The sequence below is a fragment of the Sciurus vulgaris genome, assembly GCF_902686455.1.
Source record: "Sciurus vulgaris genome assembly, chromosome: 2".
In the NCBI taxonomy this organism is placed as follows: Eukaryota; Metazoa; Chordata; class Mammalia; order Rodentia; family Sciuridae; genus Sciurus; species Sciurus vulgaris.
The window spans coordinates 149,033,987-149,060,657 of NC_136462.1; the positions used below are offsets into that span (position 1 = coordinate 149,033,987).

Here is a 26,671-nt window from a genome sequence, read left to right on the forward strand (position 1 = left end):
ATGGCCCACGACTCTAGTCTTTTTTGCAGTATGGCCGCCCACTGCAGCAGGAATCTCTGCCTGGGATCTGCTTATTGTGGCTGCCCACTCTGGGAGGAAGCTGAATTATTTGTTGAACAATGTTCATTTTATCTGTGATTACTGTATCTAAGCTAGTTTGCTCATCCTATAACACCCAAGCCAAGAAAACGAATGTAATAAGAGAATTCTGAAACCATTTTTTCCTTTTTCTACCAACAAAGATTCAAAACTGTTTTCACATTTTCAAATGATACAACTTCATTAAAAAGGTAACAGAGAAATGTGAAAGGCAACAATTTTAAGTGAATTATTTCATAACCAACAGAAAGTAGGCCATGTAAGGAAAGGACTTAGCCTTCTCCCTCCAAGTTCTCCTGAATAAATTTAACACGTTTGATGTAAAATCATAATCCTGCTTTTATACTTTACTTGAAGTTCATGGTCCCTTGATTCCTTAGAGACTCACTGCTTCATTAGTGGGCAGCAGGACTGAAGAACTAGGCTAAAGAACTTTCTTTGTATCAGCAAATGTCCAGTCCCAGGACCCCAATTAGGGACCACAGAGAGAGAGAGAGAGAGCTCATGATAAGTGAGTCAGACTCATATTGTCTGCTGAACAAGTTTATCTGTATATTAATTTGGCTTTGGCCTCTCCTTCCCTTCGGAGTCTACAAGCTTTGTTGATGCTCTCACAAATTGACTTGTACATACAGTCAAGTTGTCTCCTAGGATACATTACCTGGGAGGAGACAGGGTTCCCTGAATATTCAGCATAGCCTCCCCTTCTGCGACTGCACAGCTCTGTTCCTACTACCTGAACACTCCCTGCTCAATTGCTTACTCTTATATATCATGTTTCAGTATCTTAAGTCACTTTCCTTACTTTTATTTTATTTTTTATTTTTTAATTTTTGTTGTTGTTGTTGTTGTTGTTGTTGTTTGCCTCTTTGCTATCTGTCATCTCCCAAAGGACTGGAAACTCACAAGGGTAGAGACAGTTTATCACTGCATCCTCAATGCTTAGGACAGTGCCTGGAACAGGGAAGAAGTACATTTATCTGTTGAATAAATGGGCACATCATCTCCTTACTTCTTCAGCCTCCAAGCCTCTAATTTCTCTCCTCAATACCTTCTCTGGCCTTCCAAGACTTGAGAACTGCCCCTCCTACCCACAGTACCCACACTGCTCCTGAGCTGCCTCGGTTCCAGCACCACACTATGCTTTGGCCACCTGCTGGCTTCACTGCCACTCCCACTAGACTAGTGTCTTTACAAATCATTTTTTTCTTTCTCTTTTCTTCAATTCCCTCATCTTCTATTTCTTTGGTTAATAAAGCTATGTACATATATGTATGTATATAGACTATACATTCTTTGAAAAAACCTGAGATGGTCGTACACCCCATACATATGCACACAAATACATACAGTGCCAGGCACACTGGCACACATCTGTAATACCAGCAGCTCAGGAGGCTGAAACAGGAGGATTGTGAATTCCAAGTCAGTCTCAGCAAAAGCAAGGCACTAAGCAACTCGGTGAGACCCTGTCTCTAAATTAAATACAAAATAGGGCTGGGGATGTGCCTCAGTGGTGGAGTGCCTCTGAGTTCTGTTCCTGATACCAAAATAATGATAATAATAATAATAATAATAATACATACATACAGTAAAACATATATGAAAGAACACTAACATGAGAAAGAGGGAACTGAGAAATTTAAGGAAAAGATACACTGTATTGTTAAATCAGGTGAATAAATAATATTTTGCCTGAGAATTCCAAGCAATTTGAACCATGGTTTGATGAAGTAGTTCACGCCCACATGTGTGATCAGGCAAATTGTCTCAGTTTCCTCTTACCTTTTGCATTTTCTGTCAAAGTTAGCACACATTCCAGAAAGGAATCAAAATCATGTATCACCTTCATGTTCCCTGACATAATGTACAAAACTAGAAGTCAGGGCACCCCTGTGGACCAAATGTGTTGTTCTGAGGGGTGGGAGAGAAGACAGAAATCAACATTCCCTGGAGTCATTATCCTCAACTCCAAAGAGATTAAAAAACCCCAAAAAGCTTTGAGGTCAGGTAGTCAGGGATTTCTCTGTATGCCCCCCACAACTCCTCACACCAGGGTCTCTTTTATACATGGTCCTCATTACCAACCAGTGAATTGGGGTGTTGTAGGGAGGGCAGGAGTACTGCTGGGCATCAGTTGGACCTGGATTGATCCCAGGCTTCTCCAATCATAGCAGTGGAATCCTGGAAAAGGTACTACAATACTCAGTTTCTCAAGGGAAATTGGGGGTTAAAAAAATAAACGACTCAATGAGCTCTGAGGACTAAATGACATACAACTTGCCCAGCACAGTGCCTGGCATGGGTAGGTGCTCAGTAAACATGAGTGCCCTCCCCCACTTCCTGGTTTCTAGGCTTGTGTAGCCAGCCCTACCATCACTGCCAGGAATTCGGCTCTCTGCAGGGAGACTCACTATGCCTTTCTTCTCCTTCCTCCACCCTGTGCCTGTGTGCTGAGAAGAGTGAAGGGATACAGAGGCCCTCCTGGCACACTTTTGTATCCTCTCCCACAAAATCCATCCCAGTTCAGTATTCCCAAAGCCCTCAGCACCATGCTGGTCATGCAGCCCTTATCCTGTCCCTGAACCCTCTGACAAGTACTAGTTAAAACTGTAAGCTGAGCTTGCCATCTCCTTGTTGTTACTGCTACTTAGCAACACAGAGTTTGCTGTCATGTATACATCATTGTATAAGAATTTTCCTAAATATCAAGTTTTTATTTTCGTTGTCATTTATCGAGTTTAAAAATCTACAAACAGAAAATTGCATGAGATTTCTTCTTTAAGTTCCAAATTCAGGTCACCAGGTCAACAGAAATACAAATGAATCACATATCTGTCTATCCATTTTTGTTGGATGGACTAAATCTCTCCAACTCAATTCAAAGGCAGGCTTAACTCTGATATTGACAATTTGTAAAGAAAATGCTGAGAACATCTCAAGATTGAGCTGAATCACATGTTGTTTATATTCAGTTATCTCATTAAACTGAATGTTATCAATGCTTTCACAAATTAAACACCTACAATGGTCTTTCCAAATAGCTGTAGAGACGTTTCTAGTTTTAAATTCATTTACTTTTATTGCCTCCATATATCAGATAAAATGAAGATTCTAAGGTGGCAGGAGAACTATAGGGAAGATAAATCCTGAAAACCTTTCAAACATTCCAAAACTTATACTCCCTTCAGACAGTGACAAAGGATATCTGCCGTCCTGGCTTGTCCCCAGACCTTCGGTGAAGGGGGTGGAAGCGATTCCTGGCTGGCCTCTCCACCAGCCCGTGGTGGCGGGTTCCACGAACATTATCAACTTGATGAAATGACGGCTGCAGAGAGAAGGGAAGAAGAAATTGACCTCTGACCTCGGAATTGTCACTCACTCTCAAGAGCAAAAACTGATAACAGTAGATGAAAAGACTGAGTTTATAATTTTCCTATTGTATATTGGTGTGCCTTCAGTCAAGGTAAATAAAATAATGCAGTGAGTGGCACTATTTCTATCTAATTACAAAATAGTTAAAAATAATTTTAGCATGTTAAGATAAAAGCAGAAAGAATGATACATAAAATTGTCACAAGTGAAGGCGAAGAATCAGGGAATTTATATACCTTGTATTATGAATTCATATACCAAATTCCTACAATGCCCAAGTATGAGACATATAAAAGAGGTATATTTAAGATAACAAAAGGATGATAAGTGATGGGATACCAACTTGCTCTGCATAGTCTTTTAAATTTTTGATTGGATTCACGATGTTTAAAAATTTGAATTTGAAGCTTCTAGGGAAAAATCAGAATGTCTTGGCCACATAGATCCACATTCTTACATGGCAGTAACAGGCTGAAGCTAACAGTAGCAGTTCCCTGTAGGTGGGCCACCCACTCTCCTGCTTTTAATACTCACATCAGAATCACCTCCCTAACTCATTATGTTAGACATCTGAGTTTGCAACCTTGAGTTAAGGAAGGAAAAAGGGATACTACCTAAATACAAGTGGAAAACATGCAATTCTTTGTTTTCCAAAGGGTACAAATGAAAGTATAAATATATTACAGGCAAATCCATGGTGAAAAACCCCCAAATCTTTTATTAAATGATGCTTGAGGTATACTGCTTGATATTTTTGAGATTGCATCATAAAGGGCAACCTTTTTGGTTGTCCCAGACCAAATTCCAGGTTGGATCATTAAATATTACATAACAGGGCAATGTGTATACAACATTATATAACAGATGTGTTTGTTAAATATATGAAAACAGGTTTTCTTTCTCTACCCCATTCCTAGTTTTACTAAGGTATAATCGTGAAAAAAAATATAGCTGGGCACAGTGGCATACAACCATAATCTTAGCTACTGGGAGGCTAGGGCAGGAGGATCACAAGTTCAAGGCCAACCTTGGCAACTGAGCAAGACCCTATCTTAAAATAAAAAATAAAAAGGGCTGAGGATGTAGCTCAGAGGTAAAGCACCCCTGGGTTTAATCCCCAGTATGGGGTAAGACGACTATATATGTTTACAGCATACAATGTTATGCTTTGACAGGTATACACTGAAATGAATAAATCAAACAAATTAATCAGTTCACATACCTTTAAAACAGATTTTCTTTTTTCTTCTTTTTTTATTTAAAGAAAATTTACTTGTAGATGTACACAATACCTTTCCTTTATTTTTTTATTTATTTTTATGTGGTGCTGAGGATGGAATCCAGTGCCTCACACATGCCAACCAAGTGCTCTACCACTGAGCCACAATTCCAGCCCCCAAACAGATTCCCTTTTAAGTAAATTGAATCCTATATAAAATAGCTAGCTTACCAACAAAGGAATTCTATGAGAGTATTTATAAGGGAGCTTCCTTAGCTAAGAACTGATTGCTAATGTTTCCTTGTTAAACATATGGATTTGGGAATTACTCCTAATCCACTTAAGAGGGCTGATAAAGTGTTTAGGCTAATTTAGTTTAACAGTTCCAATCTATTTCAACAAAGCAAATCTATGAACTTATAAAATAAAGAGATTGTAGTGAGGAACAATTTCTGTATTTATTACAGTAGGTAAGCTGGATTTGATCTCAGGTAACAGGGCACACTATTCTAAGGAATAATAAACTGAAATATCTAAAAAAACAACAGGACAAACTAATATCAGGTGTTTTGGGGAATGACACCATGACAAGGCATCACTGTGAACAATCAGGCAAGCCCCCATTGAGAGCCATTCTGCAGAACAAATGGCCTGTCTTCTCCCCAAATTGCAGTCATAAAAGATCAAAATCAAAAGCAACCCTAAGGAAGTATTTCAGATTAAAGGAGATGATGAAATATTCCAGATTAAAGGAGATGAGGAGATATGCATGTTGTAAATGACAATATTCACATAGTTGGCAAATTATGAATAAGGTCTATACAGTAGATGATATTGTCATTAATATAAAATATCCTTTAATTGATCATTATAGTGTGGCTATGGTTAGATGAAAGAATTCCTTATTGTTAAGAGGCAGAGGAGCTAGACACAGTGGCAGGCAGGAGGATTGAAAGTTCAAAGCCAACCTCAGCAAAAGTGAGGCACTTAGCAACTCAGTGAGACCTTGTCTCTAAATAAAATTCAAAATAAGGCTGGGAATGTGGCTCAGTGGTTGAATGCCCCTGAGTTCAATCCCCCAATACCTCCCCCAGAAAAAAAGAGGCACAGGAAATAAGTAGACATAACATGTATACACACATATTAAGGGAAGGAAAGAGAAAGAAAATGGGTCAAAATGTTAACAATTAGTGAGTTTACATGAATGGGGTATATACAAAATCATCGTTCTTGCAAAGTTTGAAATTTTTTCAAAATGAAAAGTTTATAAGTCTAAAATCTGAAAAAGGCACAGATATTAAAGCAGGACTTACCTTCTCTTTTCTAAAATATGAATGACTTCAAAATTAAATATATCTTTAGAATGACCTAAAATATGATCATTACTTTTGCTATTTTTTAAATTATGTTTACCTTGAAAAAATAATTACAACGTTATTGACTTGGGCAAATAATACATAGTTTTTAGGCTACAGGTCACATAACAATTAGCCTTTTATAATTTTAGGTTTATAGGGCCTAGAAATACTTGGGATAAGAGATGTTTAATGATTTTAACTATGTTCATATGCTATATGGCAGGAAATATAACAAATAAAAATATATCTAAATAAAAATACTATTAATACAAAATAAATACATAGAAATGTTTTTGCTAATCAAGAGGATCATGCCCACAGCATATTTTATTATCAGAAACCTGATTATCTGTCGGGCACGATGGCATATGCCTGTCATCCCAGCAGCTCAGAAGGCTGAGGCAAAAGGATCCCAAGTACAAAGTCAGTCTCAGCAACCTAGTGAGGCCCTAAGCAACTTAGTGAAACCCTGTCTCAAAATAAAAAATAAGGGGATGGGGTTGTGGCTCAGTGGTGGGGTGCTTGCCTACCATGTGTGAGGCACTGGGTTCAATTCTCAGCACCACATATAAATAAATGAATAAAATAAAGGTCTATTCACATCTAAAAAATAAAAAATAAAAAATAAATAAAAAGAATCAATGTAGCTCAATGGTTAAACACTACTGGGCCCCTGGTATGAAAAAAAGAAACCTGATTAGCCAAAATTGAAAAAAAAAAAAAAAAACGATTTTAAGAGACAGATGCTTCTGTGCCCAAAAGAGGGCAGGTGTTTCCCCTGTCAATATGATGATATATTCACTATAATAATATTAAATGTACTTAAAAATACAGAATTCTCACTGAAGAGTCTCAGAGCACAGTTATTGACAGACTGGCTCTGGGAGGCCAACATTACATAGCTGAGGGTCTTTAGAAGGAGTCTCCAAAAGCAAAGAGCTCTGAAATGTCATCTAGACTTCCTGTCATGCCTATACTTTCTATTTACAGTTGCCTCTTTATCATTAACTTCTGCTGGCTCAAATCCCTTATTACTACTGGGACTCAGTTTGCAGGGGATAATCTCAGTTGACATTTGATATTTTCTTCTCTTCCTCGCCATGGCCCAACCTCAACTTTCTATCTCTGTAGTATCTGACCTTAATCCAATCCAAACTATATTTGGCTTTAGCCTTCTCAATTCACAGGGACCTGCCTTGCTCATCAAATGAGTTACAGCAGTTGTTCAGCTAGAGAAGCAGGGCACTGAGGAGGTTTAAGAGCAAAGAGGTATGAGCTGGAGGTATAGCTCAGTAGTAGAGCACCTGTCTAGCTTGTGCAAGGTCCTGGGTTCAATGCCTAATTTAGCACTGGAAGGGGAAGAAAAAAAAAAAAAGAGTGAAGAAGTCTGTCAAACATGGTGTTTGCTAGTTAGCCAAGCAACTAAAAAAACATAGTGACAGACACATAATTCTCCTTTCCCCACCAACTTTCAATCTCTTGTTTACTGAAAGTTAAAATTTTGTTATTTAAAAATGTATTATTAAGTCAACTTTGAGACATAGAGAGAAAAATCTCTGCCATCCTAAAAGGCCAAGTACTTCATTTTTCCTGTTTCTTTTCTAGTTTATCCAAATATAGTTTTTACATGGTTGTACCCAGAGTATGGTATTCTTTTGAGATCTATTTTTTGCACTTAATCCAGAAACAATTTTCCATATATTCTTATATTTGTTAATTCAATAATTGTATAGCAATCCATTTCTAACGTTCATAAGACATTCCACAGTTCAAGCTCAGGGTCCTCGACTTACTAACAAGTTACTTCATCTTCCTTACCCATAAAATAGGAATGATACTGATGATAACTTCCTCACAAGCTTGCTGAGAAAATAAGATGCTGTCTCCCAGGAATACCTGGGCATTAGCAAGGAGAATGAGTGTCAACATTATCATCAGGTGATATTTGCTAGGAAGGATCATGTTCAGGTCACCCTGCAGAGTCCTTTTGTGGTCTAGAGGAGCAGCATCATTGTTAGGGGCTTCCCCAGAATTCAGAGGCTCCCAGAAGTCTCCCTGAAGAGACCTACATCTTAGCGAGGCACTATCTGTTGCTCACACCATATCACCTTGAACAGCTGCAGACTGGAATGATGGCTGAAAAATTTTGAGTGGGTGTTATGGTGTGGATCTGGAACATCCCCTTAAAGGCTCATGTGTTGAATACTTCTGATTCCCAGTGCAGCAATACAGAACGGTGGGAATTTTGGAAATGATTGGATCGTGAGGGCTCTAAGCTCATCAATCTAGACTATTGGAAGGTGGTGGAAACTGTAGGAGGTAAAACCTAGTCAAAGAGAGTGGGTTCTTAGAGGCATGCCCTTGGGAACTAGATCTTGTTTGTGGCTCCCTCCCTCTTTCCTCCTGCTTCCTGGCTGCCATGAAGTGAGCCTCTCTCCTCTGCCACACCCACCATGATGTTCTCCCAACTATGATGTTCTGCCTCACCACTGGCCCAAAATCAGCAAAACCAAGTGACCATAGACTGAAACCTCTGAAACACCATGAGCCAAAATAAATCTTTTCTCCTTGAAATTATTTCTCTCAGGTATCTTACCACAGCAATGAAAAGCTGACATAGTGAGCCATGTGACTTGTTTTGGTCAATGGCTAATGAACAGATGGAATGTACTTTATTTATTTATTTTTGGCAGTACTGGGGATTTAACCCAAGGTTCACATAAGGCTAGGTAAGTGCCTATGACTGAGCTACACCCTCAGCCCATGACATAGACTTTGCTGAAACAGAAACTCTCTCACTCCTTTCCTTCTACCATGAGAATAGCAGGTCCTAAATATAGGATGCTCCTTCAACTTCAACTGCAAAAAAAGACACAAGGAGGAGAGCTTCAGTAGGTGTCATAAAGACACCAGCATGTAATATAAGTGAAAAATTAACGTTCAAAGTCCCAGAATTTTTGGATTGGTTGTTACTGTAGCCAAGCTGGCTGATACAGCAGTGATGGTAGAGAGAGACTAAACTGAGAAGGAAAGACCAGTTTTTCTTGAAGGGCAACAAAGAGGCAAAAGTCAAAATCAGTACCTAAATACTTTGAGGAGGGCCTTGGCCTCTGGCTCTGAAAAGCACTATTCTCTCTCAGAACATTAGATCCAGATACCTGATGAAGAAGAGGGAGGCCTTTGTGCCTTTGTATACAATGCTCTTCCACTCAATGTCTGGAATGCAGTGTCAGACCACCCAAGGGAGACTGAACATGTACTCAAGAGCCCAGCATGGCAGGGGCAACACTGAGGAGGAAAAGTCCTTTTGAAATAATTTCCAATAATGTTCCAAACATTCCTTGTGGGAAGAATAAGAATTTCACTGAATTTCTTTAGCTTTCTGTTGGTTTTTGAATGACATTGTAGTTTTTATTCTGAAACACGTATAGTGATGGTAGGCCATCTGAGAACCTGGGGCCAGCATAAGCCTTAATGTAAAACCCTGAGCACTAGAGAGCAGAAAGGATATGGCCCCATGGGAATGATAATGCTGTAAGTGGCAGCAAAGATGCCAGTGTCAACAGCTTGATAGGCAGGTTAGCACTAGGAGGCCCACACACCTTAGTCAAGAGCTGGCCTACTTGATTCTGCTTCACAAGGCAGCCTAATTGCTGGGGCTGAGTATGGAATAATGACTGAGTGGTAACCTAAGGCAGGGAAAAGGTGGATTCTGGGTTTGAGTCACCAAATTTAAGGGTGGCAGACTGAAGATAGAGAATGGTTCAAACACGAAAGTTTAATAGAACTTCATGAGGCAGGCAGGAGGGTGAGGGTGATATCAGGGTGGGCAATGGAGAACAGTGGCCAAATTTTTCTTTGCTTCTATGGCTGAGCTATGGAGTAAGTAGGCATGGCCAAAGTGAGAAGTGGATGTTGACTTACTGAAAGCCCCTGTCTCAGGCTCTCCTTGTACTGCAGGATTGCAGGGTCCTGAATTTTTTTTTTTTTTTTTTGGGGGGGGTGGGGGACAGTAGAGATTAAACCCAAGGGTGCTTTATCACTGAGCTACATCCCCAGGAAGGCATATATACACACACACACATACACACATGCACATGCTTTTTATTCTGAAATATATAAAGGGATGTTAGGCCCAGTAATCTGAGAAAAGGGTCTCACTAAATTTCCCAGAAGGGCCTTGAATTTGTGATACTCTTGTCTCAGCTTCGCAAGCTGCTGTGATTACAGGTTTGCCACTGTACCCAACCTTGATAGAACTTCTTATATGCAAGAAGTCATCCTATTAGCACATAGAAAACTCTATTTCCAAGTGCTTATATAAATATGTGTGTGTATACACATATACATTACATGTATATATATATATGTATATATGTATATATATATATATACATACATATATATATATATATATATATATATATATATATATGGAAAAAGAGGTTCTTGCCAAAGTTGCTGAAGGCTTCACTAAATTGCCAAGGCTAACCTTGTGATCCACCTGCCTTAGTTTCCTGACTTGCTGGGATTACAGACATGCCCCATGGCAGCCAGTTAGGCTTCTGAATATTTTTTTAAAACTAACACCACATGAAGAGCAAATTGATCCAGGTGTGCAGATATCAGGGTGACTGACAGAGTAGGGGCCCTTTTAAAAAATATATATTTTATTTTGAGACTTAAGTTGCTGAGGCTGGCTTTGAACTTGCAATCCTCCTGCCTCAGCCTCCCCAGCTGGTCAGATTACACATATGTACTACCAAACCTGGCACAAAACTTTTACTCCTAGGATGCATGACCAAAAAGTCCAAGGGCATTATTAAAACTAGCAATGGCTATGTATGAAAGATTATTCTATTCTTTCTACTTTTCCATCATGGAAAGAAGCAAATCAGCTGCCTCTAGAGATCAATGGGGAAACGTAATTTACCCAGAACAAATTTCTCCAGTTGTCCTATTAGCATCAAAGTTAAAAGGGGCACTGAGCTCCACAGAAGGCCTCCCTCACTACCCAGCACATCACCCCAGGCAGGAGTGATTATTTTCCATTATAATGAAGAATTTCAACTTCGAATCCTCAGGGATGACCAAAGCAGGGCAGGGGATAATGCAGACCCCTGTCTCTAAAGGCATTTCACTCTCTTCAGGGCATGGTGCCCAGGCCTCCAGAGAAGTACAAATTTTAAACTGCCAGTTCCCACCCCACCTCCTTGCCTGGGGTGATGTGTTCTAATGAGGGAGGCCCTCTGTTGAGTGTAGTTTCCCTTTGATGTTAATATGATAATGACCCGAGAAATTTGGTCCGGGTAAAAGAGGTCTGCCCATTGATATCCAGAGGCAGCTGATTTTGATTCTGACAGTGATGGAAAGAACTGTGGAAGAATTGGTTTTTGACATACCAAGGCTTAAGCTGAGCCAAGGCAGGGCAGAAAGAGCAAGACCTAGAGCTAGATTAAACAGGAAGGACAAAGGCATCCTGGAAGCACAAAAGGTCAGGTGGGCACTTTAGGTCAAGCAGGAAAGCAGTCAAAGCACCTGCCTTAGGAAATGGGAGTAGAAGACAGTCATGGGGACCTGCCCTGCTCCCCTCCTTCTGGTCCCACTGCATCAAAATCACACCAGATTCACCACTGTGATTATGCTTGGTGAAATACTTCACTGAGTTTAGGAGAGATTTGTAATTTAGATTAAAAAAAAAAAAAACACCTGAGGGGAGGGATAGATGAAACAAGAAAGGCAAAATGTTCCTAAAACTAGTGACGAGTAAACATGAAAATTCTTATCTCAATTTTCTACTGTGAGACATATACATGCATGTATCTGTGCGTGCGCTCGCACGTGTGTGTGTGTGTGTGTGTGTGTGTGTGTGTGTGTGTGTGTGTATGTGTTGTGCTGGGGATTAAACCCAGGGCCCAGGCATGCCAGGCAAGCACTCTAACACTGACCTATATCCCCAGCTTTGAGGCACACTTTAAATTTTCAAATAAAAAGTTTAATTAAAATTATAATGCTGTAACAAACTAAGGATATTTTTTCAGCTGTAACCCACAATAATTTCTATCTATATGCTAGAGAGAGACAGACATATGAAAGCCAAGTTTTTTATCATACAGCAACAAAATAGCTTTTTCCCCACACTACTAATGTCTTTAAAGAATAAAATAAGTATATAATTTCACAAAGTAACTAGAAAAGTTTAAGAGAAAATGTGTCTGGAAAGAATAAAATAATCTGAAATATTTAGTTAAATGTAACAGCACATAGTAATTCTAAATAAAACATTCAATTAAAAAAAAAACTTACATCCTATTTTTGATTTTACAGAGCATAGGTATTTTTCATCATCTGGCTACTTGTTCAAGGAGAGACACACAAGATGGCCTCTTATGCTGGATTCACACAGTCATGAGACTTCCAGGTCAGCCAGATCAACCACACAGCATCCTCACCAATGGTCATCCAGTTGCTACCACAAACCTTTCAACATGGGAACAGCCTACATTCCCAGAAGGCCACATCTTTTTCACATAGCCATGGTTCTGGGATGTTCTTCAGGCTAAGCTATAAAGTGTCCTTAAAGGATTCACCATCTCTTGAGGGTATCTGCCCAGATAAGAGAATGCTAAAAATCCATCTCCATAAGATCATTCGTCCCCATGAAGAACCAAGCTACCAAAAGTGGTCTGGAGAACCAGATTCCCCATTTAATTTGAGTTAAAACTGCAAATGGATCTGGTTGCTTCCTGAGAGAGAGCTAAGCTGGTTTGGCATTCTTTTGTCAAACAAATAGAAAAACTGGCAGAACCCACATGAAGGGAGCCTTTTCCCCTCCTCTTGTCCCACTTCTGTCTATAGACACGAAGGGAAAGCTGACCATCCTGACAGTTGAGAGATGCCATTTTGAGTTGAGTCTCTTTTTCGGATGGGCTAATGTGTTACAGGCCTGTCTGAGAGTGCAGAAAGCTTCTTGGTTCCTGACAGTCTCAGCAGGCTCTTTCCCTGGCAAGGAAGGAGGACATTCCCCAGTTTCTCAGCCTGCAGCTGGAGAGGGAAGCCCTGTTAACATAGCCTCTGCAGGCTCAGCTGGCTTCACTTTGGAAAGAGGAAGGAGGGAGGACGAAATTTCATTTTGGTCCCAGAGCCCAGCCAATGGGGCTTTCAAAGTTACTGAGCTGCCAGGAATAAAGCTAATAATTTGATTCTCTATGGGCTTCTCACAGGCCCTTTACCAGTAAGAACCCAGACAAGGAAACAGTGATTAAATTGCTTTCTCAAACTCCAGATTTATGATATTTATAGTTCAGTTGATGATTTTAATCAGTGAAATTTGAAATCAGATTAAGCACCACTATTATAGTACTAACTAAACATATTCTCCAAATCGGGGGATCTAGTTTACTTGATATGCTAAAAATGGATAAGGAGAAATAATCATCAGTGAATTTGGTTATTTTTCATGGAATTTTATTTTTTATTTTATTTATTTCTTTTCTATTTTGCAGTGCTGGACATCAAACACAGCCTCTTACTTGTTAGGGAGGTGCTTTATCAGTGAGCTATTCTCTCAGACCTAGAGTTGAATGTTTTGAGTGATTTTTTGGTATTTCTGCTAATGCTCCAGAGTGAAGGTATATAATCAACATGGAATATACAAATTAAATTTTAAAAGTAAAATATGTTGAGTTAGTGCAATAATCTAGATATTTGCTCTAAAACCATAATGAAACTTAAAGAGAAATGTTGAAAATTTAATCCTTTTCTAAATATTTTATTTTGACATTTTTAGGGAAATTTTTGAGATTTTTGCAGTTTCTTGGAATGATTTATAATAGTAATGGAGAGACCGAAAAATTGCAGGATTAACCATCACAGGCACGTGTTACAGCTGCAAGGAAAACCAGTAGGAGGTGTTAGCCTGCTTCAGGATAATAACTGCCCCCTTTCTTTTTTTATTCCCTATAAGCCAGCCTTAGACCCATTCCACCAAGCTGTAGGTAATAGAACCAGGATATTCCAGGCCACAGTCCTCTTCCTTAACCGAGAACCAACACTGTCTGTTCCCCCAAAGCTGTTAATCTCCACTGGGAGAGACTGGAACAAAGGTAGAAGTCCATATCTCAAAGGCACAAAGCAAAGGTTTGCTTCTTAGGAGCTCTGAGATACCTAAGAGCAGACAGATCACAGACAATACTTAGAGTCATTAGTAATGAAGAAAATTCAGGCCCAGCTGGAGTCATTACTTTTAAAGACAACTAAGCCAGGTGCAAGGTGCACAACTGTAACCCAGCAACTTGGGGGACTGAGGCAGGAGGATCACAAGTTCGAGGTCAGCCTCAGCAACTTAGCAAGGCCCTAAGTAACTTAGTGAGACCCTGTCTCAAAATAAAAAATAAAAAGGGGAAAGACAACTAGTTATTTTAATAGATAATATATTTACATTTATTTTTGGTACTGGGGTTTGAACTCAGGAGTGCTTTACCACTGAGCAACATTTCCAATCCCATCCCAGTTTTTGTTTTAATTTTGAGACAGGGGACTCACTAAGTTGCCAAGACTGGCCTTGAACTTGTGATCCTTCTGCCTCAGCTTCCCAAGTTGCTAGGATCGTATTTCTATTCTTAACAAATAAAAATTATAAAGATGGACAGCAATAAGGGAACCTTCTTATTCCCCTTCTATCCAGTTCCCACCTCCCAAAGAATAACCAGAGTATTCACTTTTTGCAAATCCTACAAATACTGATTATGTGTGCAAATATGAATTTATATTATTTCTGTTCCTTTTTTACACAAATGGTAGTGTACTGATACACTATTCCTATGCTTTTTAAACATAACCTCCCATTAAATTCTTAAGCCTAATTCCAAATTCTTAGATGCTCTATATCTCAAAAATATTGGAAAACTCAAATAAAATTAAGTCAAACCTGTCAGAACACATAGACTACACTGTAAGTGGATTAGTCTCTTCAGAAAGATCATGTTGACCAATTTCTCTAAGCCTTATATTTTCCCCAGTATTATCCAGCCCTCAAACAACAGGCACACAAGCCTTTTTCTCCTCTGCTCTTTCCACATGCATTTAAGCATGGCCAGCCAGCCCTCTTCCACGTGAAGCTCGGAACAAGAGAGTAACATGATTTGATGAATAGTTCTCCTTACCTTGTCTCTCCTGCTCTACTCCCATCCTTTCTATTCCACTGAAATTTCTCCAGGTAATTGTGGTCTTTCCTTGTTACTAAGTACAAATGGACTTTCTCAGTTCATAAATTACTTGACCTCTTGAAAGTATTTGAAATTATTGACTATTCTCTTTTGAAAATAGTCTCCTGAATCCCATGACCCCATGCTGTTTCCCCTCTATCTCTCTGACATACTTTAAATGCTGAGTTCTTTTCAGAGCTCTGTCACACTACTCTATATTGCTGCCCAGATCTCTCCAGAGTTGCAGACTTGTATGTTCAACAGCCGACTGGACAACTCTTTGTAGGACTGCCTACGCATTTCAAATTCAACACCTTTATTATTTATTTATTTATTTATTTATGGTGCTGGGGATTGAACCCAGGGCCTTGTGCTTGCAAGGCAAGCACTCTACCAACTGAACTATATCCCCAGCCCTCAAATTCAACACCTTTAGAAGTAAATCTGCTGGGCTGGGGTTGTGACTCGGGTAGAGTACTCGCCTGACACGTGTGAGGCACTGGGTTTGATCCTCAGCAACACATTAAATAAATAAATAAATAGATAGATAGATAAATAAAGAAATAAATATGTCCACCTACAAAAAATATAGAGGAGGAGGAGGAGGAGGAGGAGGAGGAAGATCTGCTATCTTTCTCCTGAGACAGTTATGGTCGTGGGCTTTGAATCTCTGGGAATGGCAATGCCCAACTGTCTAACCCTGAAAGTTTAGGATTATCTTTAAATACTTTCTCCTTAACCTCCTGATCCCAGTCATCACCAATGTCTGGTCATCTTGATCTACTAAACGCCTCTTAAACCGACTATGATCCCCAATTACCCATCTATCTCCTTCCCCTTGGATAATTGCAGTAATTGATCTTTTTGTTCTTACTCTTGTGTCCTTCAATTTAGTTTGCATGCTGTAGTCAGAATAATTTTCTAAAACACAAACCTGATCACATCACTCAGTTGCATAAAACTTATTAAAGACAGAATTTTTTAGAAGACCCTAATGAGCCATTTTAAAGTTCATTTGGAAAAACAAACATGCAAGAATAGTTTAGAAAAAAAAATCACTGAAAAGCAGCATGGAAGTGAATTCACCCTTCTGGTTTTTAAAAATGGAATACAAAGCTATAATACTTAATTAAAAATATGATACTGGTACATGAAAAGACATATAGATAATAAAAGGGAATAGGAAGTCTAAAAACATAAACAGGAGAAGTTAATGTATCATATACTAACCTCCCAAGTAAAGATGATTATTCAATATGCAGTATAGTAAAGATGATTTTAAATTAGTAAAGATGATTATTCAAAAAACTGTAGGGATAATGAGCTAGGAAACAAAAAATATATAGTCATATTCCATATCTTATATTAGTATAAGGTCTTAATAGAGCAAAGCTTTTGAATTTAAAAATAATAGCATAAAGAATTGCAAGAGGCAAGAGAAGACAATTTTCTAATTATGACAAAGAACTTAAGATTCGGGATATAATTCAATGATAAAGTTCTTGCCTAGCATGTACAAGGCCCTGGGTTTAATTCTTGGCCCTGCAGGGAAAACAAGAAAAAACACAGAAGCAATAAAAATGACATAAAATTTTAATACCTAAAAATTTTGATATATAAATTTTGACAAAATTTTACATGTCTGCTTGAAAAAAAAATTCCATGACAAAGAAAGTCAAATGACAATGGCAAACTAGGTATATATTTATAACTCACATCACAGATGAATGGTTACTTTTTCCAATATTTTAAAAGTTCTTTAAAAATCCAAACTATTAGGGACAAAAGTTACAAACAAATTGTTCAACATAAAGATAATACAAATGTCTCACAAACAGGGAAAAAACCCCACCTCACTCATAAGCGAAATGCAAATTAAAACTACACACAGACATGATTTTTCAACTGAGATTAACCAAGATCAAAAAGTTTGAAAAAACACTGAGTTGGGAGGATGTGGGCAAACAGGCATTCTCACAGAGGGCAGGGAGGAATGTAAACCGGTACAACTTCTAAGGAGGGTGAACTGATAATACGCAAAACTGTAAATGCATATATTCGTTGCTCCAGCAATTCCTCTTCTAGAAATTCTTGCAGCTATACCTACATATATATGCAGGTGCATGTATACAATGTTCATTGCAGCACTGTGTGTGTGTGTGTTTGTGTGTTTGTGTTTGTGTGTGTGTGTAGAACACACATAGAAAACTAGTTGAGTAAACTGTGGTAAATTCATATAGTAGAAGACTGTGTACTCATTTAAAAAAAATGGTAACAGTGCTTTTTGTAAACTGATAAAACAACGATCTCCAAGGTATATTAGTAAAAAAAAGCAAGGTACAGAAATGTATATGGTTACACCACCTTCTGGGTAAAAGAATGTATTATATATCCCCATCTGCTGATATGTACATAAAATATCCCTAAAGGAATAAATAAACATGACATTGGTTCCCTACAAGGAGTGAATTGGTGCTTAGGACAGAGATGAAAAGAATGCTTTAGACTATACACTCTTTTGCTTATCTTTAATTTTGGACCACTTGAATATATGAACATAAATATCTATCCAAAATGCATACAACTAAAATTAAAGTCAAAGACTATATTATAAAGCTACAGTAAGGCAAAAATATGAATAAATAGCTGTATCAATGGAACAAAATAGAAAAAGAAAAGAAAAAAAAACAAAAGAAACATTAAAAATAAATCATTCAAAAAATTAAGATATTAGTTTGGTCAGAGAGGGAATAAAGTAGAATCTCTGCTTCAAATCTCACATCAAAATAAATAAATAAATTCCAAAATCATAGTAGTATTAGGATAAAATATGGGTTAGAGAAAAAAAAGGTAAACATTTGCAAAAATCTTAAGAGTGATAAAGTTCACACTAAAAATACTAGAAACTATAATGCAGCAGCTACAAAAAAAAATCAACACATTTGACTCAAAAAGAGAGCAGAAAACTCCTCAATATTATTAAATGGTGACAATATTTGGAATACACATGGAAGATTGTGGTGGACACAATGGTTATGAAGAAGTAAGCTACCATGAAGTGAACAGACATATTGGAGAAGGCCACATAGCATGTGAGTGTGAGCAGCCTGTAGGAGCTAAAAGGAGCTGCCAGCAAAATCTGACCCTCAGTGTCACAAGGAAATGAATTCTGCCAACAACCCAAGGAAGCATGGAAGCACATGTGCAGTGAAGTCTCTGAAGAGATCATAGTCCTAGCCAATATCTGAACGGCAACCTGGTGAGACCCTGAAGCTGACAACCCAGTTAAGCCATGCTTGTGGACTACCTTCCCACTGAAACTGGATAATAAAATGTGTGTTCTTGTAATCCACCAAGCTGGTAGTAATTTAAACATGACAACAGAAAATGAATACACAAAAAGCTCAATTTACTTAGCATATAATAAAAAATTCTTATATGGCAATAAAAAGAAAAATGAAAATGAAAATGAGCAAAAGACTTTCAAATTCAGTCTATAGACAGGAAATACAAAATGCCAAAGAAACATAAAAAAGATGTTCAACCTGACTTGTGTGCTAGATCACAGCAATTTAAAACAGTGTCAGACACACAGGGGTCATTCGGTATTTATTTGTTGAATGAATGAATGAATGAATGACACTCATAATAAAAGAAATCCCAATTTAATAAGATGCTGTTTTTTTTTAATCCATAGATTTTGGCACAGATAAAAATGGGTATAACTTAAATAAGTATTTCTCCAAATATGATACACAAATGGTCAGTAAGAATATAAAGAGATATTCAATATCAGTAATTATTTGAGAAATGCACATCAAAATCCAAATGAAGTATCACTTCATACCCATTAGGACAGCTACCATAAAAGACAACAATAGAAGGGCCAGGGAGATAGTTCAGTTGATAAAGTGCTTGCCTTACAAGCACAGGGCCCTGGGTTCGATCCCTAGCACTGCAAAAAAAAAAAAAAAAAAAAAGACAACAATAGAGCTGGGTGCAGTGTCACATGCCTATAAATGCCAACAGTTTGGGAGGCTGAGGCCGAAGGATCACAAGTTCAAGGCTAGCCTCAGCAACTTAGTGTGACCCTAAACAACGTAGCGAGACCCTGTCTCCAAATAAAATATAAAAAGGGCTGAGGATGTGGCTCAGTGGTTAAGCATCCCTGGGTTCAATCCCTGCTTAAAAAGAAAGGACAACAATAAAAAAACATACTAACAAACAAACAAAAACCAGAAAAGAATAAGTACTAACAAATTAGGACACTTATTCATTGTTGATGAGGATATAAAATGGTGTAGTTGCTGTGGAAGACAGTATTGCAGTTACTCAAAAATAGCCAGGCATGGTGGCATGTGCCTGTAGTTCCAGCTACTCAGGAGGGCCATGTAAGCCCAGGAGTTCAAGACCAGCCTGGGCAAGCAACACAGTGAAACTCCATCTCAAAACAAACAAACCTAAAAATAAAATTAGCATAAGATCCAGCAACCCCACTTCTGGGCATGTATCCAAAATAACTGAGTCTCAAAGAGATATTTCTATAATCATTTTCAAAATAAAACAATAGCCAAGAAATGGAAACAACCCAAGCATCCACCATCAGATGAATGGGTAAACCAAATGTGGTACATACATACAATGGAATATTACCAAGTCTTAAAAAGGAAGGAAATCCTGTCACTACAACATGAATAAACCTTGAGTACATTATGCTAAGTGAAATAAAACTGGTCACACAAAGAGAAAAAAGTATATGATTTAAATTATGAGGCACCTAGAAGAGCACAAAAACAGCAAAGAAAATGGTGGTTACCAGAAGCAGGGGCAGGAGGAGGAGAAAATGGGAAGTTATTGGTTAATGGATCAAGAGTTTCTATTTTCCAAGATGAAAACATTATGGAGATCCATTTTGAATCATATAAGTATACTTAACACTTGAAATGTACACTTAAAAATAATAAACATCTTACATCCCCAGTATTACAAATAATGATGATGATGATAAAAAAGATGATAATGTTTTAAGTTATGTGTTCAATGTGTTTTTTCTTTCTTCTTCCTTTTTTCGTGGTGCTGGGGATTTGAACCCAGGGCCTGTGCTTGTGAGGCAAGCACTCTACCACCTGAGCTATATCCCCAGCCCCTCAATGTGTTTTTTAACCATAGTTTTGTTGTTGTTTTTGCAGTGCTAGGTATTACATCCAGTCTTTTTTATTTTGAGATAAGGTCTCACTAAATTGCCCAGGCTGGCCTTGAACTTGGGATCTTTCTAAGTCACTGAGATTACAGGCATGTGCTACCATGCCTGGCTGTTACAATTTTTTTTTTTTTTTTTGGCGGTACTGGGGATCAAACCCAGGGCCTTGTGCTTGCAAGGCAAGCACTCTACCAACTGAGCTATCTCCCCAGCCCCCACAATTTTTTAAAATTGGATCTATTCATTGATAATGACAATATGAAGAAACAGATACTCTCACAATGTTGGTGAGAGTAAAAATTGGTACTAACTGTATAGGGGATAATTTAGTACTATTTAATTAATTGTAATTAATTGTAATTAATTAATTATTATAATTAATTGTAAATTATAAACTCACTCAGCTCTTTTAAGAACCTATCCCAGAGACACCCTTAAATACCCCAAGATATATAATATCAAAGATGTTTGCTGCAGTTTTGCTTTGTAATAGTGAAAAACTCAACAAAACCTAAATGTCTCTCAATAAGAGACTAGTAAATGATGGGATAGCTAAATATACAGTGTTGCCATTAAAAAGAATATAGAAAGCTGGGTATGTTGGTGCACATCTGTTATCCCAGCTACTTGGGAGACTGAGGCAGGAGGATTGGAAATTCAAGGCCAGCCTGCAAAACTCATCAAGACCCTATCTCAAAATATACCTTGGGGATGGCTGGGGATGTAGCTCAGGTGGTAGAGTATATACTTAACTAATGAGAGGCTCTGGATTTAATACACGGCATAGTGAAAAAAAAAAGAATACAGGGTTTTTTTTTTTTTTTTTTTGAGACATGGTCTCACTAAGTTGCTGAGAGTCTTGCTTAGTTGCTGAGGTTGGCCTCGAATTTGTGATCCTCCTATCTCAGCCTCCCGAGTCACTAGGATTACAGGTATGTGGCACTGGTTTAGCAACAAACATGTATTTTTTTAAATTTGGAAGAATAAATAAATGAGCAAGCATGCAACAAATTAATAAATATTCTATTCAAATTCCTTAATTTTTCATGATTTCATTCTTGCTTTGCTCTCCAGCCTCATCTCTCACAACTTCCACATTACACTCAATATACATTTGAATCTCACCAAACTTTGGGTTCCTCAAATAGGATGTGCTTTTTCCTACATTTAGGCTTTCTATGCCAAAAGTTATTTCTTTTGCTTAGAACAGTCCCAACTCTGAGACAGCTCTTCCCCCAGAAAGCCTTCCTGGTGTGGCCCTAGCCATGGTATGGGTTAGGACCATGCTGATGTGCTCTAGCCACTCTCTGAACTCTTCTAATGTGGGCCTGTCACACGATATTACAACCATTTGTAAAATCATCTGCCTATAGCACTGGACTAAAGTTCAACCGAGCAGTGCCCATGCGTGTCTGGGTCATTGTATCTCTAGCATAAAACAGAGTGTCTGCTACATAGATGGTGTTCAATAAGTATTATTAAATTGGACATCTATTACAAAAGAAAGAGCCAATTTAGGAACATGAAAAAGGAGAGGGATTATATTCCAACTATTCAAACACAACTACTGTATCCAATGTTTTTATTTCCTATGCGTGTTTTTGTTTTTTGTTTTTTGTGGTACAAGGGCTCAAACCCAGGGCCTCTCACATGCTAGGCAAGCACTCTACCACTGAGCTACAGCCCCAGCCCCCTGTGCATGTTTTGCATAGCTGTATTCCCAAGATGAACATTTTAACAAAACCCTTCTGACAGTCATTTTAGTTAGGGAACATTTTGCTGCATCCCTTGAAGTATAAGCTTTTTTTAAGTCAAAGAAAAGATCACTGTTTTTATCATCAAGTGATGTGTTCAACAGCCCAAAGGCAGCCCAGACCCATTCTCATCACTAACCTCTCTCTCATTTCCAGGGACTTTGTACTTCAGTAATTACTGGAGAGCTTGAACTCTCATGAGGATACATTACTATAATAATATTCTTTAAAGCAATGAATTAATTTACAGCTTGCTGGGTTAGTATCTAAAATTTTCCCAAAATAATCATGATAAAGGAGTATTATTAGAACATTTAAGTGATGTGTATGTTACTGAGGAAACCATAGGAATTTCCTTAAGGATGTCTTAACAGTGGTGAAGTCAAAGGTCAGAGATCAAGGGCTGGGGATGTAGCTCAGAGATAGAGTACTTGCTTAGCATCCCTAGATTTGATCCCCAGAAATAGGGGAAATTTTTTTAAAAGAATAAGAGATTATATTTACATTGATGTCCACATACCCCTCCCTACTTCCCACTTGAGTGACTACAAAGAGAAGTTCAAGAATTTGGAAAGGCCAGGTGTGGTGGTACACTCCTGTAATCTCAATTACCTGTGAGGATGATCACAAGTCTGAGATCAGTCTAGGCAACTTATCGAGACCGTCTCAAAACAAAAAATAAAAAGGGCTGGCGAGGTAACTCAGTGGCAGAGTGATTGTCTAGCATGTGCAAGACCATGGGTTCAATCCCCAGTACAGGGGGTAAAAATATATAAATTTTAAAAATTGAGAAGAAATCCACATAAGATGCAAGGGAGGGCTGGAGTTGTGGCTCAGTAGTAGAGTACTTGTATGTGAGGCCTTGGGTTCGATCCTCAGCACCACATATAAATAAATAAATAAAATTTTAAAAAAGATCCATTGACAACCAAAAAATAAAAAAATAATAATTTAAAAAATTAAAAAAAAAAAAAAGATGCAAGGGAATCCTTGAGGATCTCTGAGCCCTACATCATCCCTCACTACTCCTCAGTCCTTACCCCCAAACGGGGGTAAGATGGCAATGGGGATGAGATCTGGGCATGGGATTACGTTCATTTCTTGACAATTTTTTTAGCCTCATTAAGAAATGAGTTGTGTCAGAGTGATAATGTAAAAAAGATACTAGAGACAAATCAGCTATGTCCCAACAGCTGGATGAAAATATACTCCCATAATCATCAGTTTATACCCCTTTTTTGTACCCCTTTTTAAATGTTTTGCTTAATATAATAATACAATTATTTTTTCACATAGTTGCAGTCTTTTCACTCATGAATTTAAGCTGCAGAGAACACATGTATCATATTATAGTGAAATCAATTATATACTACAATAAATAATGCTGCAAACCACCAGGCCTACACTTCTCATACCTTGAATTACTCTCTTAGGATACAGTCCTAAAAGTAGAATCTATCAAAGAATATGAATATCTTAATATTCTTTATTCTTAATAAAGCATAGTCCTAAATAGTTTTTAAAAAGATGTATACCAATTTACAATGTCTGTAATAATGTAAGCAAAAAGAAATTTCATTATCCCCTCACCAACAATGAGTATTGATTCAAAAATTTTCTCTAACTTAATGGGTAAAAAGGCTAAGAAGGTTAATTTATTACTTTGATAATAACTAACTTTTTTTGGTATTTACAATGTTCTAGGCATAGTGCTAGATGATACACATTCATCTTTTTTTGTGTGTACCAGGGGATTGAACCCAGGGATGCTCAGCCACCAGCCATATCCCCAGTCCTTTTTTTTTTTTTCCCCTGTGGTGCTGGAGATTGAACCCAGGGCTTTGTGCATGCAAGGGAAGCACTCTACCAACAGAGCTATATTCCCAGCCTTCCCCAGTCCTTTTTACTTTTTTTTTCTTTTTTTTTACTTTTACTTTATTTATTTTTATTTAAAAAATTCTTTTCCATACATGTATATAGGGTAATAATGCCTTTTTACTTATTGAGACAGGGTCTTCCTAAGTTGCTTAGGACCTCACTAAATTGGTGAGGCTAGCTTTGAACTTGGGATACTCTTGTCTCAGCCTTCCAAGATGCTGGGATTACAGGCATGTGCCACTGCACCCAGTTACACACTTATCATTTAATCCTCATGACAACCTCATGAAGTGGTAGTTATTTTCCCCATCTTACAGATGGGGAAACTGAGGCTTGAGAAGCTTAAGTTCTCAAATGTAAATCTCATGAAGGGTGGAGACAGCCTTTGAATCCAAGTTGTTTAACTCCTGAGAAATTATACTCTAATAATTCCTACCTCTGTGTTTCATTAGAATTTTAATTCACATGTCATTTCCAATAGTGAGAATAAACATACTCCCAAGTTTCTTTGCTAGTTTAGCTTACTATTTTTTCTATCCAAAGCAAATACAAACAAATCGAAAGAGTCAAGGTAGCTTGAAAGTTGGGATTCGAGAGATAAGGTTTTGATAATAGGCAAGACAGCATTTATAGCAAAAGCAGATCAGAATCAAGAGAACTTTAAGAGCCAGATGTAAGGCAGAGAAATATAAAATAAGGGTCAAGTTTCTGGTCTACAACCAGCTTCAGAAATTCCTAAAGACCTTATCTCCAGCCAGGACCAGTGGCTCAAGAGGGTGAGGCAAGGAGGACCCCAAGTTCAAAGCCAGACTCAGCAACTTAATGAGGCCCTAAGCAACTAAGTGAGACCCTGTCTCTGAATAAAATATAAAAAAGGGCTGGGGATGTGGCTCTGGGGTTAAGTGCCCCTGGGTTCAATCCCCAATACTGAGAGAGAGAGAGAGAGAGAGAGAGAGAGAGAGAGAGAGAGAGAGAGAGAGACCCTTATCTCCACTTCATTTTTGTGTGTGAAAGTGACAGCAGCTAGTACCAGACCTAGTAATGTCACAGGGTTAACACATGAAGAAATCAGGAAATGGTTTCTTCAAGAAATACTCTGGTTGAATTTCCTTAATAGGTTTCAACTTCTGCATTTAGAGAAAATAGTTCTGTTTCAGTAATACAACAAAAGAACAAAAAACTACTTGAATGATAACTGGTAGTACTGGAATGAATTCCAAAATCAAGGAGCCCAGACTTCAAATCTGACTTTACCAGTTAGGACTAGATGGTCTAGGAAGTTATTTAATCTTCTTGTCCTCTGTAAGAAGGGGCAGTAATAATACCTACTCTGGGGTTACTAGGAGGACTAAATAATGTAGGCAAAGCATCTAGCATAGTGCCAGATATCTGGTACACACTGAGTACAATGGTAGATAGAAATGGTAGTAGCACTAAATACTAATGGTAAAAACCTGTATGAAAGAAAAGGAGAGAGAAGAAAAGAAGAAAGAAATAATACTTTTTCTGTTCCAGTTAGAAACAAAGGCAAATATGGTGGTCAAATGGTCCATAGGGTTTGAAAAACTTTAAATTGAGTACAACATGAGTTCTATACTAGCCATTTATAAGCTGAATAACCTTAAGCTAATTACCTAACTTTTTGAGGGGGTGGGAGGACTTTCATTTTCTGACTCATGCATCCAAATAGCTACAGGATCCACTCTTAGCCTACAAATTTTAATTTGTCTGCCAGGGCAAGAAGTCAATATGGAAAGATGTCTGTGCCAAAATAGAGCCATTCATCATTGGCAGAAACCCAGCCAAGACTATGTTTTGCCTCTCATAAATGCTTCCCTTTTAATAGTCTTCTCTCTGCTTCATTTTGAGTTACATTTTAAGCTATAAGCTGCTTCAAAACTTTTATTCTTTTAGCCAGGCATGGTGGCACACACCTGTAATCCCAGAGACTCAGGAAGCTGAAGCAGGAAGATCACAAGTTCAAGGCCAGCCTGGGCATCTTAGCAACACCCTTCATCAAAATAAAAAATAAAAAGGGCTGGGGGTGTAGCTCAGAACTTGCCTAATACATATAAGACTCTGAGTTCAACCCCCAGTACCACCAAAAAACAAAAAACAAACAAACAAAAATTCCTTTTTTTAATTTTTAATTTTTTGGTACTAGGGATTGAACCCAGGGGTGCTAAATGACTGAGCTAAGTTCCCAATCCTTTTTATTTTTTATTTTCAGTCAGGGTCTTATTAAGTTTCTTAGGATCTCACCAAGTTGCTGAGGCTGGCCTCAAACTTGTGATTCTTTTGCTTCAGCCTCCCAAGTCACTGGGATTACAGGTGTGTGTCACTGTACCTGGTTACATATCAAAACTTTTAAATGACAGTTCTAAATTAATTAACTATAAATGAATCTCAGAGACTGAACATGCACAGACTAGTAGAACATGTCCTTTGAGCAATTTCATGAATGACAAGATGGCAGGTAAGAGATACTAAGAAGAGATAAAATGGAGATTGAAAGCACTCAACAGTCAAAGCTTCACAGTCAGAGTGACGACCTACATGGCCACATCTGCTCCTGTTGACCC

General features: G+C 38.1%; 1 protein-coding gene across 2 annotated transcripts in view; it reads right to left on the reverse strand.

The window, feature by feature from the left end:
- CRTC3 (CREB regulated transcription coactivator 3) overlaps window positions 1–26,671 on the reverse strand; it is a 107,126-nt gene that overhangs the window by 49,553 nt on the left and 30,902 nt on the right. For both annotated transcript variants that reach the window (XM_079126831.1, XM_079126832.1), the window contains exon 3: window positions 3,308–3,427. In XM_079126831.1, coding sequence (XP_078982957.1) covers window positions 3,308–3,427 — 120 coding nt within the window. The remainder of the gene's footprint in view (window positions 1–3,307; window positions 3,428–26,671) is intronic.